Genomic DNA, 13,076 nt, shown 5'->3' on the forward strand with positions numbered 1-13,076 from the left:
AGGCAGTCAGAGGACAGCTTGCAAGAATTGGTCGCTTCTCTCTTCTTGCGTGTAGCTCCTGAGGATCAATGTAGGCTTTTAGGCTTGACCAAATTACCTTTACCCACTGAGCCATCTCTCCAGCCTAGGCCTCTCATTTCCTGAAGGTAGCTGATACTTCATGCCTCTATGAAATTCTAGTCTGGCATTAGTGAGTTGATTTCATAACAGATGCCATTAATGACATCTTGTTACTAACACTAAGGGGATGCTCAGGTAAAGAAAGCCCAGTCAAGACAAAGGAAACAGGCTAGCTAACCACATGCTTTGCACTTCCATGCTTTAACAAGTCTGTCTGAAAAAGAGGTCCGTTACGTGGAATCCCTGTTGGAATAAGAGGCACATACATCTGAACCCATGTTCTAGACCACCAGAGAATCTTTAATCACAGAATGAACATCAGAGGTAACAGGAGATAAGGCAGCGAGCATATTTTAAGAAACCCAACCGGAGACGTTCAAACACAAGCCCACATAGTTCCATCTAGGAGTACATGAAGATCAGCCCAGCCATCTACACAGACTTGAACCCCACCCCCAGGCAATTAAGGACTTTAAATATCAAACTAAGAACAATTCCTCATGCACATTCTATATATGCTCCTTGGTACTTCATGCTCTGAGCAATTGAAAGCCCATCCTGTAGAAGGGAATTATGTGAGCGCAGAATAAGCAAGACGATTTGAAGAGACCTCAGAGGGCAGAGCGTTATAATTGGAAGCGAGCCTGCCATGGATAAAATCACTGCTGTCAGTCTGATGGGAAAACTCCCCTTAGGTGTATGTCAGACCTGTCAGCTGCCGTCCTCAAAGCTGCCACTGTTCCGGCGGGAGTGGAGGTGCATCGGGCTCATGGGATCAGACACGTAGCCTGCATCAGAAAAGAGGTTCAGCTGTTACTTATTGACCTTCCAGCACATCTCCCTGCCTTTGTAACCAGCGGAATCCAGTGCTGCACACAGCTACCAGACTGTCCTTCCAGATCCCTGGGAATGAAGACCGGATCAGAGTCCTTGGTGATGCTAAGAGTTAAAATGGAAGCAGATGGACGTCCATGACTAATGTCCACTTTGAATGTGCTGGTTGGTGGTTGGTATGCTGGGTTTACAGGAAAGCAGGACACGTCTCTGGAAGAAAGGTGCTGTGATGGCTAAGAATGAGTCTCATGCCAGGCAGACGCATTATAGCTCCAATGTTTGCTCTCTTTGGGACGTCTGTCTGTCAGCCTAACTCTTTCTCCATCTTAGTCAATGGGAGAATAGCTAGTGCCTATCACAAGGCCATCGTGTGCCTCAGACAAGTGGCAGGCAACACCAGGGGCTGAAGGGAAGGATGGGCTGAGAGGGAAGGTAGAGATGGTGCTCATGGAAAAGGATAGCAGCCTGGAGAAGGCTGCCTGATTGTTTCCCTAGCTGCTTAATTGTTAAGTGCCTGTCAAACGCTTAGGTCCGAATATCAGTGGTACTTGGTACAACAGCCTGGGGAACTCCACAAATGGACTTCTTAGTCCTAGAGTGAGGCACTAAGTGAGCGCAGGGAGCCACTCTCTCTCCACTCTGGTACAGAAACACACACAGGTTTAAAAAAAAAAAAAAGGGTGGTTTATCAGTAGTTGCCACCTGTTTAGTTCCCATTGAAAGTTCAATTATCAGGGCCAACACAGACAGTGGTGTTACCTTTAAGCCATGTAGCCACATGCAGGAATTTGGACATACATATTCACTTTCAAAAGAAAAAAAAATCTGTCAAACTCTCTTAGAAAGCGTGCCATAAGAAACCATGACACTGCACGGAGACACTGCTGATGGTGGCACTGCTGATGGTGGCACTGCTGATGGTGGCACTGTTGACGGTGGTACTTCTGAGCCTGGGCTCAGATTATTTCCTCTGTCAGGATTGGAACAGGTCAGCACTGAGGGACAATGTGTGTACACATGTCTGTAGGTGCATGTGAGTGAGTCTGCTCGTGTGTATGTGTGTATGTGCATGTGTGTATGCATGCATGTTTGTATGCATGTGTGTGCATGTGCACATGTGTATGTGTGTATATGTATGCATGCATGTGTGTGCATGTGTAGAACATGTGCACATGTATGTATGTGTGTGTGTGTGCATGGTGTACCTGCAAGTATGTGCATGCCTATGTGCCTGAATGTGTGCATTGCAAGGTATATTATATGTGAGCAAGCTGACCCACATCACTAAATCTTTTTTTGTTTAGTTTCGTTTTTCATTTTTATTGGATATTTTATTTATTTACATTTCAAATGTTATCCCCTTTCTCTGTTTACCATCCACGAATCTTCTATTCCATACCCCTGTTTCTATGAGGGTGCTCCCACCCCCACCCCCCATCTCCTGCCTCACCACCCTAGCATTCTCCAAACTGGGGAATCCTACTGTGGTGACAGGACCAAGGGACTCCCCTCCCACTGATGCCAGATAAGGTCATCCTCTGCTACATATGCATCTGGAACCATGGGTCCCTCCCTGTGTACTCTTTGGTTGGTGGCTTAGTCCCTGGGAACTCTGGGGGGGGGGTCTGGTTGCTTTATATTGTTGTTCTTTCAATGGGGTTGCAAATCCCTTCACCTTCTTCAGTCCTTCCCCTACTCTTCCATTGGGATCCCCATGCTCAGTCCAATGGTTGGCTGTGAGCATCCACATCTGTCTTGGTCAGGCTGCGCCAGAGCCTCTTAGGAGACAGCTATTCCAGGCTCCTGTCAGCAAGTGCTTCTTGGCATCCACAATAGTATCTCGGTTTGATGTCTGCATATGGGATGGATCCCCAGGTGGGCAGTCTCTGTATGGCCTTTTCTTCAGTCTCTGTTCCATTCTTTGTCCTTGTATGTCCTTTAGACAGGAGCAATTCTGGGCTAAAATTTTCGAGATGAGTGGATCCCCCCATCCCTTATTTGAGGGCAGTGCCTAAACTCTGGATATGATCTCTACAGGTTCTCTCTCCCCTTTGTTGGATATTTCAGCTAATATAATCCCTGTTGGGTCCTGGGAGCTTCTTGATTTCCAGGCTTTTGGAACTTTCTGGTGGCTACCCCCAGTTTCCCATGCCCCATTGCTACATAACTCTGTTCAATTTCCTGACCTCTCTTCACCCCATGTCCTCCCATACAGGGTCCTGCACCCTTTTCCCCTCCCCCTCCTCTCTTCCTCCAAACCTTCTACATCCCATGATTATTTTGTTCCCCCTTCTAAGTTGGACTGAAGCATCCATACTTTGGTCTTCCTTCTTCTTGAGCTTCGTATGGTCTGTGGATTGTATTGTGGCTATTCAAGCTTTTTGCCTAATATCCACTTATCAGTGAGTATATACCATGTGTGTTCTTTTGTGACTGTGTCCCTTCACTGAACTGGTGGTCACTAAAGCAGAATCAGTACTGTAGTGTAAAAATATTTCTTTTGCTAGATGAACTGCAGTGTCACTCTGGACATGGACAGGACTTTACTAAGCTAGCCATGGGTACACGGTTTCACTGTTTTTGGCTAGGTTTGCACTTCTCACTGCACTGACTCCAATGAGAACCCGACAGTTGGTATGGCTCCCACAGGGGGTAGTGGATGTCACTCATCCCTGTCAGCAGGTCACTGAGGTGGGTGTTTCACACTGATGTCCCTTTGCCAGTTTCAAGGCAGACACATAAGGCTCAGATGCTTAGTAAGCTGAAGTCCAGCTCAGCTAGAGTTTGACTGCAGAGTCCGGGAAGAGACTGAAGACATCTCTGTGCTTTATCACTTATGGGGAGCAGTCTGGAGTTAAGTGTGAAGAGCTGTATGTTCAGTTTTACCTCCATACTCTACTTCTGCCTGTTGAACAAACAGATCAACCTATGGATTCTGGCTCAGGGGGAAGCATGGGAAAGCAAAGGAGTCCAGCACAGCAGTGTCCTCTGGACATGGAACGTCCATGGCGGTTGGTTTGCTTAGTTAGGGTTCTTACTGCGGTGATAAAACAGTGTGGCGAAAAACAAGTCAAGGAGGAGAGGGTTGATTTGCCTTACACTTCCAAATCACTGTTAATCATCAAAGGAAGTCAGGACAGGAACTAAAACATGGCAGGAACATAGAGGCAAGAACTGAGGCAGAGGGCATAGAGGGGTGCTGCTTACTGGCTTGCTCTTTGTGGCTTGCTCAGTCTGTGTTCTTACAGCACCCAAGGACCGTGAACCCAGGAATAGCAACACTGACAGTGGGGTGGGCTCTTCCCCATTAATCATTAATTAAGAAAATGCCTACAGGCTTGCCTATAGGCTGATCTTATGGAGGTATTTTATCAATTGAGGGTCTATTCTCTCCAGTGACTCTAGCTTATGTCAAGTTGACATAAAACTAGCCGACACAGCACATGTGAATTCAAGGTAGCTATGGTAACTCACACAGGACCTGCATGAAGTCAAGGCAGTCAATATTTCAGAATGGATGGGAGACAGGTACATATGTCCCTACCCTGAGCTGAGGACTGTTGGCAGTTGGCGAGTCCTGGTAGGTTAGCCATGCTCCTCCAGTATGGTAGGATGGCCCTGCATCCCTTCACATATCCTCTACACTAAAGAGATTCATAAGGTCTCCAAGAAAAGATCTGAAGTCAGCAGCAGGGTGTGTGTATAGGGGAAGCAAGGAGCTGCACAGGGGGAGTGGGGAGTAAATACGATCTCAGTACACTGTAAACACCCTTGAAATTCTCATTAAAAGTCACCTAAAAGAAGAAAGTTCACGAGGTTGCTGTTGTAAGAAATGAAAGTAAAGCCAGTCTGGGAAAGGGAAGATTTCTGAGAGTCGAAGGCTAGTACATAGGGAAATACTGCTTGAAACAAGAAAACTGAAAAATACAGTCAAAATAGAAAAGAAAGGAAAGGGTAACGGCAGGTGTCCAAAATGCTATTTCTGGGAGGAGGCAAAAATATAAGAAAATATGTATTGTTTTTTATAAGAATTCTCACTCCATCCAAACACCCTAATGCTTTCACCTGGGCCGGGTACAGAGATGTTGCGGAAAAGCAGACATTTATATTATTCCTATAGTATTATTCTGCTTCATTTTGGGGAATTCTCTGAGCATGGCCAACCTACCAGGACTCACCAACTGCCAACAGTCCTCAGCTCAGGGTAGGGATGTACCTGTCTTACATCCATCCTGAAATCTTGGCTGGCCCTCTGGGTCTTTAAGAAGAGATCTTCTGGAGGGTGGAGAGATGCAGGGAAGAGAGCTGGCTACTCTCGCAGGCGACCCAGGTTCAGTTCCCAGTGCTCACATGGTGGTTTACAACATCGGGAACTCCAGTTCCAGGGGATCCGATGCCCTGTTCTGATCTTCATGGCACCAACTTGCATGTGGTACATCGTCATGCATGCAAACAAGGCACACATAAAATAAAATAAATCTGGTAAAATGTTCTTTAAAAGTTTTTTTTTAAAATTATCTTTGGGGTAAAGAGCAGCTTCACCTTTAACCCACCATGGAAACCTTTCCTACCAGGCCCACGGTGCACAGGCTTCCCTGTATGCTGCTGTAAAGTTCTGAGAAAACACAGTGCTATCTACTGAAAGAAGGATCCTGGACTTACCAACTACTCTGCAGAGCTAGTGGCAGGAGCTGTCTGTATGCTAACGCACACTAGGAGAACAGAGCCCTTTCCTCTACGTTTCTCAAGATGCCCACTGCTCACTGTAGAGCATCTAATCAGGGGTATACACCCTTTGTTTCTCCAAGGTTTTCCATGGTTACGGACAGAGGGCATGGGTCCTGTAATGTAGGGGCTCTAGGGTGTAGAGCCACCAAAATCAGAGAAGGCAGTTCCATCTTTCCTGAAACATAGCTTGAGAAACAAACCTGCTGCATTTAACTTATGTGTTCAGTCCTCCATGCATTCAAACAAACCACGAAAAAGTGGGTCACTGGACTAATATTTAAGCGAATATAGATCCTCTCAGACTTAAAGGCTAATAAAGGATATCATGGCCCTACCCTTAGATGATGGTATTTAAGGTTGGATGATATGCTATTTCTAGGAGGAAATTTTTATTTATCATATTTTTATTTTGTCATATTTATCTACAGGAATTCTCGATTTATCCAAACAGCCTAATGCAGTTGATCTGAAAGGCTTCTGTGTTTCCCTTGGCTTCCAGGGGCCAGCATCAAATTTTAATTATTTCAGAGAGCTGTGTTAATTTGCTGTGGAGCATTCCTGTGAGGCTGGCCCAGGCCGCTCTCTTGTGCCTCCCTGCCAGCTGTTTGAAGGGAGGATGGATGGGTTGCTTTAAACCCTGTTGTGCTCAGCTCATGTGAAGAGCCCTCCCAAGGGCATACAACTGTGGGAACTTTTTAGTAAAGGATTTACAGTGACATGAGAGCCAGAGATTATTACATAAAGACCTTGCATCTTCTTCGGACTTCATTACACGCAGATTTGTACTCACTTACAGTCACCCAAACTGTGTACACATGTGCACTCCAATGGAGATGTACTCTCATGTACATTCTGTGCATTCTGCTTATACACACATGCATGTACCCTTGAACTCACATACATTCACACTCAATACTCTCACTTGTGCACACTCACACACATGCACACACATGCACATACATGCTCATACACACACTCATGTATACTCACATTCACACAGAGTCTGACACACATTATTCAGCTTGAATATAACTGTAGAGTTATAAAGACTTCAAGATCATAGAGTCTACAAAGCATTTTAAAATTACTTATCATTTCTGATTATTATAAAATACAAAAACGTTTCCCTCACTACCAACACGAGTGAGCACACCACCCTCAGGAGTGATTTCCTTGATGTCTGTTACTTACCATATTTGTCAACAGTTGAATACTGGGCACCTCTGTTCATTTCCTCCAAAGACAGGCCTGGATTAGTGTGTGTCCCGCCACTAGAAAATGAATGAGACTCAGCTTTACAAGGGACTGAGATAGTAAGTGGGGGCACTTGCATCCGGTAGTTTAATTAATTCTGCATCAGTGCAGCACCACCACCTTAACTCACAGTTAGACAACAGAATCCTAGGAAAGGGCCTCCAGAGGCCGGGCGTGTGATTCATCTAGAACTCTACTTCCCACAGCCTGCACATATCTGTTTCTCAGGTATGCATTTCCCCAACATTCCTCGGTCCTCCTCTTTCCCCCAATTTCTCCTTGGGTTTGTTTAAGACGTTACTTCCTTCCCAATTCCTGATCTCACAACTGGAATGTTCACACAACCCCGCCCTTCCCCCACCTCCAACTTATCACCTCTGCCAGCCCTTGCACATACCACACAGCTGCAATCTCAGAAGAGCTGCCCTGGGGAGCTCAGAACCGCCCTTCCCTAACCCTGATCCCCAGCCATCTCCCTTGGCTTTGGCCCCGGCACCAATGTCAGCCAGACTCTGGAGTATCTTCCACAGTCTGTGCTGCGGTCAAGGCTTCTCTAGCTCGGCTCCAAACACTGCCAGCTCCACCCATCTCAAGTCTAATAAGGGAATCTCTCTGCTCAGGACTTAGGCAGCTCTTCTCCTAATTGGTCTCTCGGCTTTCACCCCTGTCACAGAGCGATACATTCTTCCCATATTTTCCATGGTGTTCATTTCAAAATATAAAGCGGGTTAAGACATCTGCCTGCTTAAACCTCCCAGTGGGTTCCTGGTTCACCCGGGACGCAGAGCAAATGCTCTGCTGCCTTCAGCAGATTCTGCCTCCCCTCTGACATATTCTCCTGAAGCCTCTGACCTTCAAGCCCTTCTGGCTCCAACTTGGAGCCTCCACATTGCTAACTTGCCCTCCAGCACTTCTTCCAGAGGACCCAGATCCTCATTTGCTGAACATCGGCCTTGCCTTCACCCATGGCAGGCTCCTCTGTCACAAAGGCTTCATTTCACTCGCCGCTTTCTCGGCCTCTTCTCCTCTGATGGCTATTCCAAAGTAGCCCGTCTTCTGGTGTGGTCATTCCATTTCATGATGGCATCATTTATTTTGGAACTTGTTTGCTACCTGTTTATGTATACACTGACAATTATATCTTAATGCACAATAAAGCTAGGGACTAATTTCTTATTCCCTGCTATGCCCTCAACTCTCAGTCACCTTGGCACATAGAAGGAACCCAACCAATAGTGTTGAAGAATTGAATAAATGAATGAATTCTTAAATGATGCATGACACTCAATCCTTACTCCACTCGGTACATCTGTAGCAAACTCCTTAGCTCAGCCTGCTCCCACTTACCCTGGGTTCTGCAGGTCAGAAGCCTGAGCATTCCACTGCATCTGTAGTTGCTTTTTTTGAGTCTTACAGTCTACTGTTCTTCACGAGGTCCCCTGGTGCCACATCAACACAAGTTTGGCCATAGTAACTGACATTAGATTTTCAAAACATTCCCAAGAATTCTGTTCCTCATAAGTGTGGCTCAACTGCCCATCCTGCTTGCATATACATGTTGGCATCTAATTTGCCCCTGAGAGGAAGCAGGGTGTGTTATGGCTGAGTGTGGGCATTCTATATGTTATGCCTAGGAGAGGGAATTCTATATGTTATGCCTAGGGGTGGGCATTCTATATGTTATAGCTAGGAGAGGGAATTCTATATGTTATGCTTAGGGGTGGGCATTCTATATGTTATGGCTAGGAGAGGGAATTCTATATGTTATGCCTAGGGGTGGGCATTCTATGTGTATGGTTAGGGACAGGCATTCATTAGGTTATGGCTAGGGATGGTGTACTGGCTAATTTTGTGTCAACTTGACACAGCTGGAGTTATCAGAGAAAGGAGCTTCAGTTGGGGAAATGCCTCCATGAGATCCAGCTGTAAGGCATTTCCTCAATTAGTGATCAAGGGGGCGAGGCCCCTTGTGGGTGGGACCATCTCTGGGCTGGTAGTCTTGGATTCTATAAGAGAGCAGGCTGAGCAAGCCAGGGGAAGCAAGCCAGTAAAGAACATCCCTCCATGGCTTCTGCATCAGCTCCTGCTTTCTGACCTGCTTGAGTTCCAGTCCTGCATCCTTTGGTGATCAACAGGGGTATGGAAATGTAAGCCAAATAAACCCTTTCCTCCCCAACTTGCTTCTTGGTCATGATGTTTGTGCAGGAATAGAAACCCTGACTAAGACAGATGGCCATTCTATGTGTATGGTTAGGGACGGGCATTCATTAGGTTACGGCTAGGGGTGGCCATTCTATGTGTATGGTTAGGGACGGGCATTCATTAGGTTACTGCTAGGGGTGGCCATTCTATGTGTATGGTTAGGGACGGGCATTCATTAGGTTACCGCTAGGGGTGGCCATTCTATGCTGGACTGCTAGAGTAGCATTATGTGTCTTTTGCTGGTTTGAGTAGCATTATGTGTCTTTTGCTGGTTACTCTGTGACAATAACTGAGTATGACTAGGCCATGCATCTGCAAAGTGGGAGGCAGAGAAGACTTGAATTAGGAGGTTTACTGTAAGAATTAAAAGCTCTTCCATGCTAGAGTTTAGGAAATAGTAAAAATTGCTTGAGATTGGTATCCTTTCAGGTCAGTTTACTCTGTGAAGACCCCTGGAGATGGCCTCTGCTTCTCCCACACCTTCAGTACTCCATGCTGTAATCACAGTGCTGCCGTGATTCGGCTCTGTTGTAAAATTGCCTGTATTTGTATACTATTGAACTCAGCTGCATAGAATGGGACCAAGATCCTGTTCAGTATTGTTGGACTCTCAGTGACTTCTTCAGACTTTACCATCAAAATGAAATCAAGTGTTAAATAAAATCAAGTGCTTCAAAGTTGTACCTTTAGAGAAGTCAGATTTCTGAAAGCTAGCATCAGCTCATACATAAAAACAACAGCATCTCAAAAACAACAGCATCTCAAAAACAACAGCATCTCTAGGCTCTTTTCCTCAAGCTGCAAAGAAGGTTTCTTGGAGGGAGGGAATGATTAAAGAGAGAATTCTATTGATCCAAAGTATGACAGAGTCACCTCAATCAACATTAAATGGTAAACAGCACACAATTCTGGCTACAGACTGTTGATTTACTTTTTAAAATTTAATTTCTTGTTTCAGTATGTGAATGTGGTCTTGTTAGCACTGTAGCACCATTTAAGCGATGGGTTTTGGGCAGTAGTCTTGGCAACAAGTCAGTAATGGGGAATAAATACTTTATCACCAAATGGCTATCTGATTTCTTGGGAATAAAAGCCTATCTCCAGTGTGCCCTGGGTGTTCAGTGGCTGAGCGCAGTTCATGCCAGGGAACTTAACCTTCCTCAGGAGATGTCACACCCACTGGCATTGGACTCTCTTCTCAGGTGACAGACAGATGGAAGCCAATCATACTCAGGTCAAACAAAAGAAACTAGACCCTGATGAACGAAGCTAGCTCTTCACGCCCATGCACCCTCGACCTTCAGCAAGGTTTCACAGGTGTTCAGTTTAATTTGGGTATCAGGACTCCACTGAAGTAGTGACTACAAAAACATGGCTGGTCCAGCGGTGCAGCGACCACAAAGCCAATGCCTGTGTCTGTGAGCCCATCGCAGGTAAGGCACACACTGGCTTCTGGAGTTCCATTGGTTTCTGTTTCTATTTTGTTGGTATTCTGAGGCAGGAGCTCAGGTAGCCTGTGCTGGGCTCTGACTCACTGAGCATGACTTTGAATCTGGACCCTTCTGTCTCCACTTTGCAAGTGTCTGAATGAGGACATTACTCAATCATTATTGAAACTAGGAAGCCTTCTTATTCTAAAAGGATGACTCTCTCTCTCTCTCTCTCTCTCTCTCTCTCTCTCTCTCTCTCTCTCTCTCTGTGTGTGTGTGTGTGTGTGTGTGTGTATGTGTATGGGTATGAATATGGGTATATGATATGTAAGGGTATATATATATATATATATATATATATATATATATATATGAGTATATGTATATGTGTGAGTATGGCAATGGGTAAGGGTAAGCATATGGGTATATGTGTATGTACATGCATATATGTATGAATGGGTATAGGTATATGTATATGTATGGATATGGGTATGCGATGGGAATGTATATGTATGGGTATGGGTATATGCTTATGTATGTGTATGGGTATGGATGTGGTTTTTTTCTTTTTTGGTTTTTTTTTTATGTGACAAGGAAATCCTATATGCATATTTTGTGAGTGTAAGGTAAATTTTTCTTTTATAAGATGAGAACAGGATGGTTTTTATAGCTGTTTTTGTATGAAATTACGTAATGTATGATATTACTGAACAGTTTTTCACTTTGAGCTAAACAGTCCACATGGATTCTGCAGCTTGCATAGGCACAGCTAGTGCTGTTGGCAGAAATAAATGCAGCCAGTGATGTGAAGGACAAGTACATCATGCAAAAGTTATCAACTGAAAAAATAAATCAAGAGATACATAAGGCCACAGAGCTATGGGTCACAGAGGAGTATGTAGAGATGGAGAACTTCTCAAAAAGTCCCCCTGCTTCTTCATGTGAGGGTGCTAGAGAACCTACTGCCTCAGCTACTGGGTGAACGGACATTGTCTTAACCAATGTCTTAGAGGACAGGACAGAGCAGCTATACCCTTTGAAACGACTTACATTACTAGGGGCCACCGAAGATGAGTAAGAGCTGGAATTTACACAGCTCTGCATTGTGGTTAGGACTGAGTAGGAGGAGGCCATCAGGATAGAACACACATCAGCTTCCAGCAGACGCTAGGCAGATTCTCATTCCTGCTTGGACAGTGGAAAGGGGAGGCTCGTGACAAAGGACATGTGGCTGGACATTCAGAAGCAACAGGGTCTGCATTAGCCTCTTGTGGTGACTCTCCCTACAGGGTTAGGCTGAGCCTTAAGCATTGTGAATAATTAAGTCAAAAGTCTGAAAACAAACTGAGCAGTTCCCAAAGGGTTATAATCACCCTATCCCAGGATATATGAGAGCCAAAGCTGGGGCAGGTGTGGTAGCCAGGTACAAAGGTGTCTCTGGAAGTCACAGAAGGCAGTGTCTCTGGTTTCTCTGTTCCTTGTGCTTCCAGGAGGGATTCATGGATGGCATGAACTGATAAGAACCTAGCATATTACCAAGTTGTGTGAGATGCCAACTTCCATTTAGGCAGATCTTGATCTTCCTTATCTGAGGGCTCTGCTCTGACTCTCACCCAGGGATGAGTATCTTATTTACACACACACGCACACTCACATGCACACACACAATCTCTCTCTCTCTCCCATGCACACTCACATAGTCACACACTCACATTCTATCACACACACTAACACACATACACATTCACATACACACACAATCTCTCTCTCATACATACATACTACATACATGCATACACACTTATATTCACACACTCACATTCTGTCACACACACTAACACACATACATATTCACATATACACACAGTCTTTCTCATGCACACATACATATGCACACGTACTACATATGTACATACTTATATTCACACACTAACATTCTATCGCACCCTCTTACACACACAGTCTCTGTCATATACACTCACACAATTATATACATACTATGTACATACATACACACTTATATACACACATTCTATCACACACACTCATACACACACACACACACACACACACACACACACACACACACACACCATACTGTTCCTGGCTATACATGGAGTGTGGTATTTGTAGCCTTTTTATGGATAGTCCATTTGAGCCATGCTATCTGATTGAGAGGGTCATCTTCTTGTGCCTCATTTCTGAGGAAGAGTCACAATGCCACCAAGATGAAACTGAGCATTTCACAAAAAGCCACCACTTGGGCTGATAGCCTGGCTGTGTAAGGAAGGCTCTGGGGAAGGCAGAAAGGCCTCATGGAGGGTTGTATAGGTCATTGTGTGAGTATTCATGCTACAATGCTTGAGAGGTGGGTGGGGGGAATCTCCTAAAACCAACATTGTGATCGTCTTTATCTAAGCAATGTCCAAGAAAATATAAGGGAAATATTGTCTGAACAGACTGGGAATCTCTCCTGCCATCTCTCCAGAGTTAGAGCATGAGCCAGTG

General features: G+C 45.0%; 1 protein-coding gene across 4 annotated transcripts in view; it reads right to left on the bottom strand.

Annotated features, from left to right (window-relative positions):
* Positions 1-394: 394 nt before the first annotated feature.
* The window catches only part of LOC110320040 (serine/threonine-protein kinase TNNI3K), a 250,965-nt gene continuing 238,283 nt past the window's right edge, over positions 395-13,076 (bottom strand). For 3 of the 4 annotated variants that reach the window (XM_029537368.1, XM_029537369.1, XM_029537371.1), the window contains 2 exons: positions 6,874-6,953; positions 411-908 (listed from right to left, as the gene is read on the bottom strand). In XM_029537368.1, coding sequence (XP_029393228.1) covers positions 832-908; positions 6,874-6,953 — 157 coding nt within the window. In that variant the 3' untranslated portion in view covers positions 411-831. Of the gene's footprint in view, positions 909-6,873; positions 6,954-13,076 lie in introns of all 4 variants that reach the window. The other variant, XM_021195894.1, reaches the window with a different exon arrangement.

Source organism: Mus pahari, chromosome 4 (genome assembly GCF_900095145.1).
Source record: "Mus pahari chromosome 4, PAHARI_EIJ_v1.1, whole genome shotgun sequence".
NCBI lineage: Eukaryota > Metazoa > Chordata > Mammalia > Rodentia > Muridae > Mus > Mus pahari.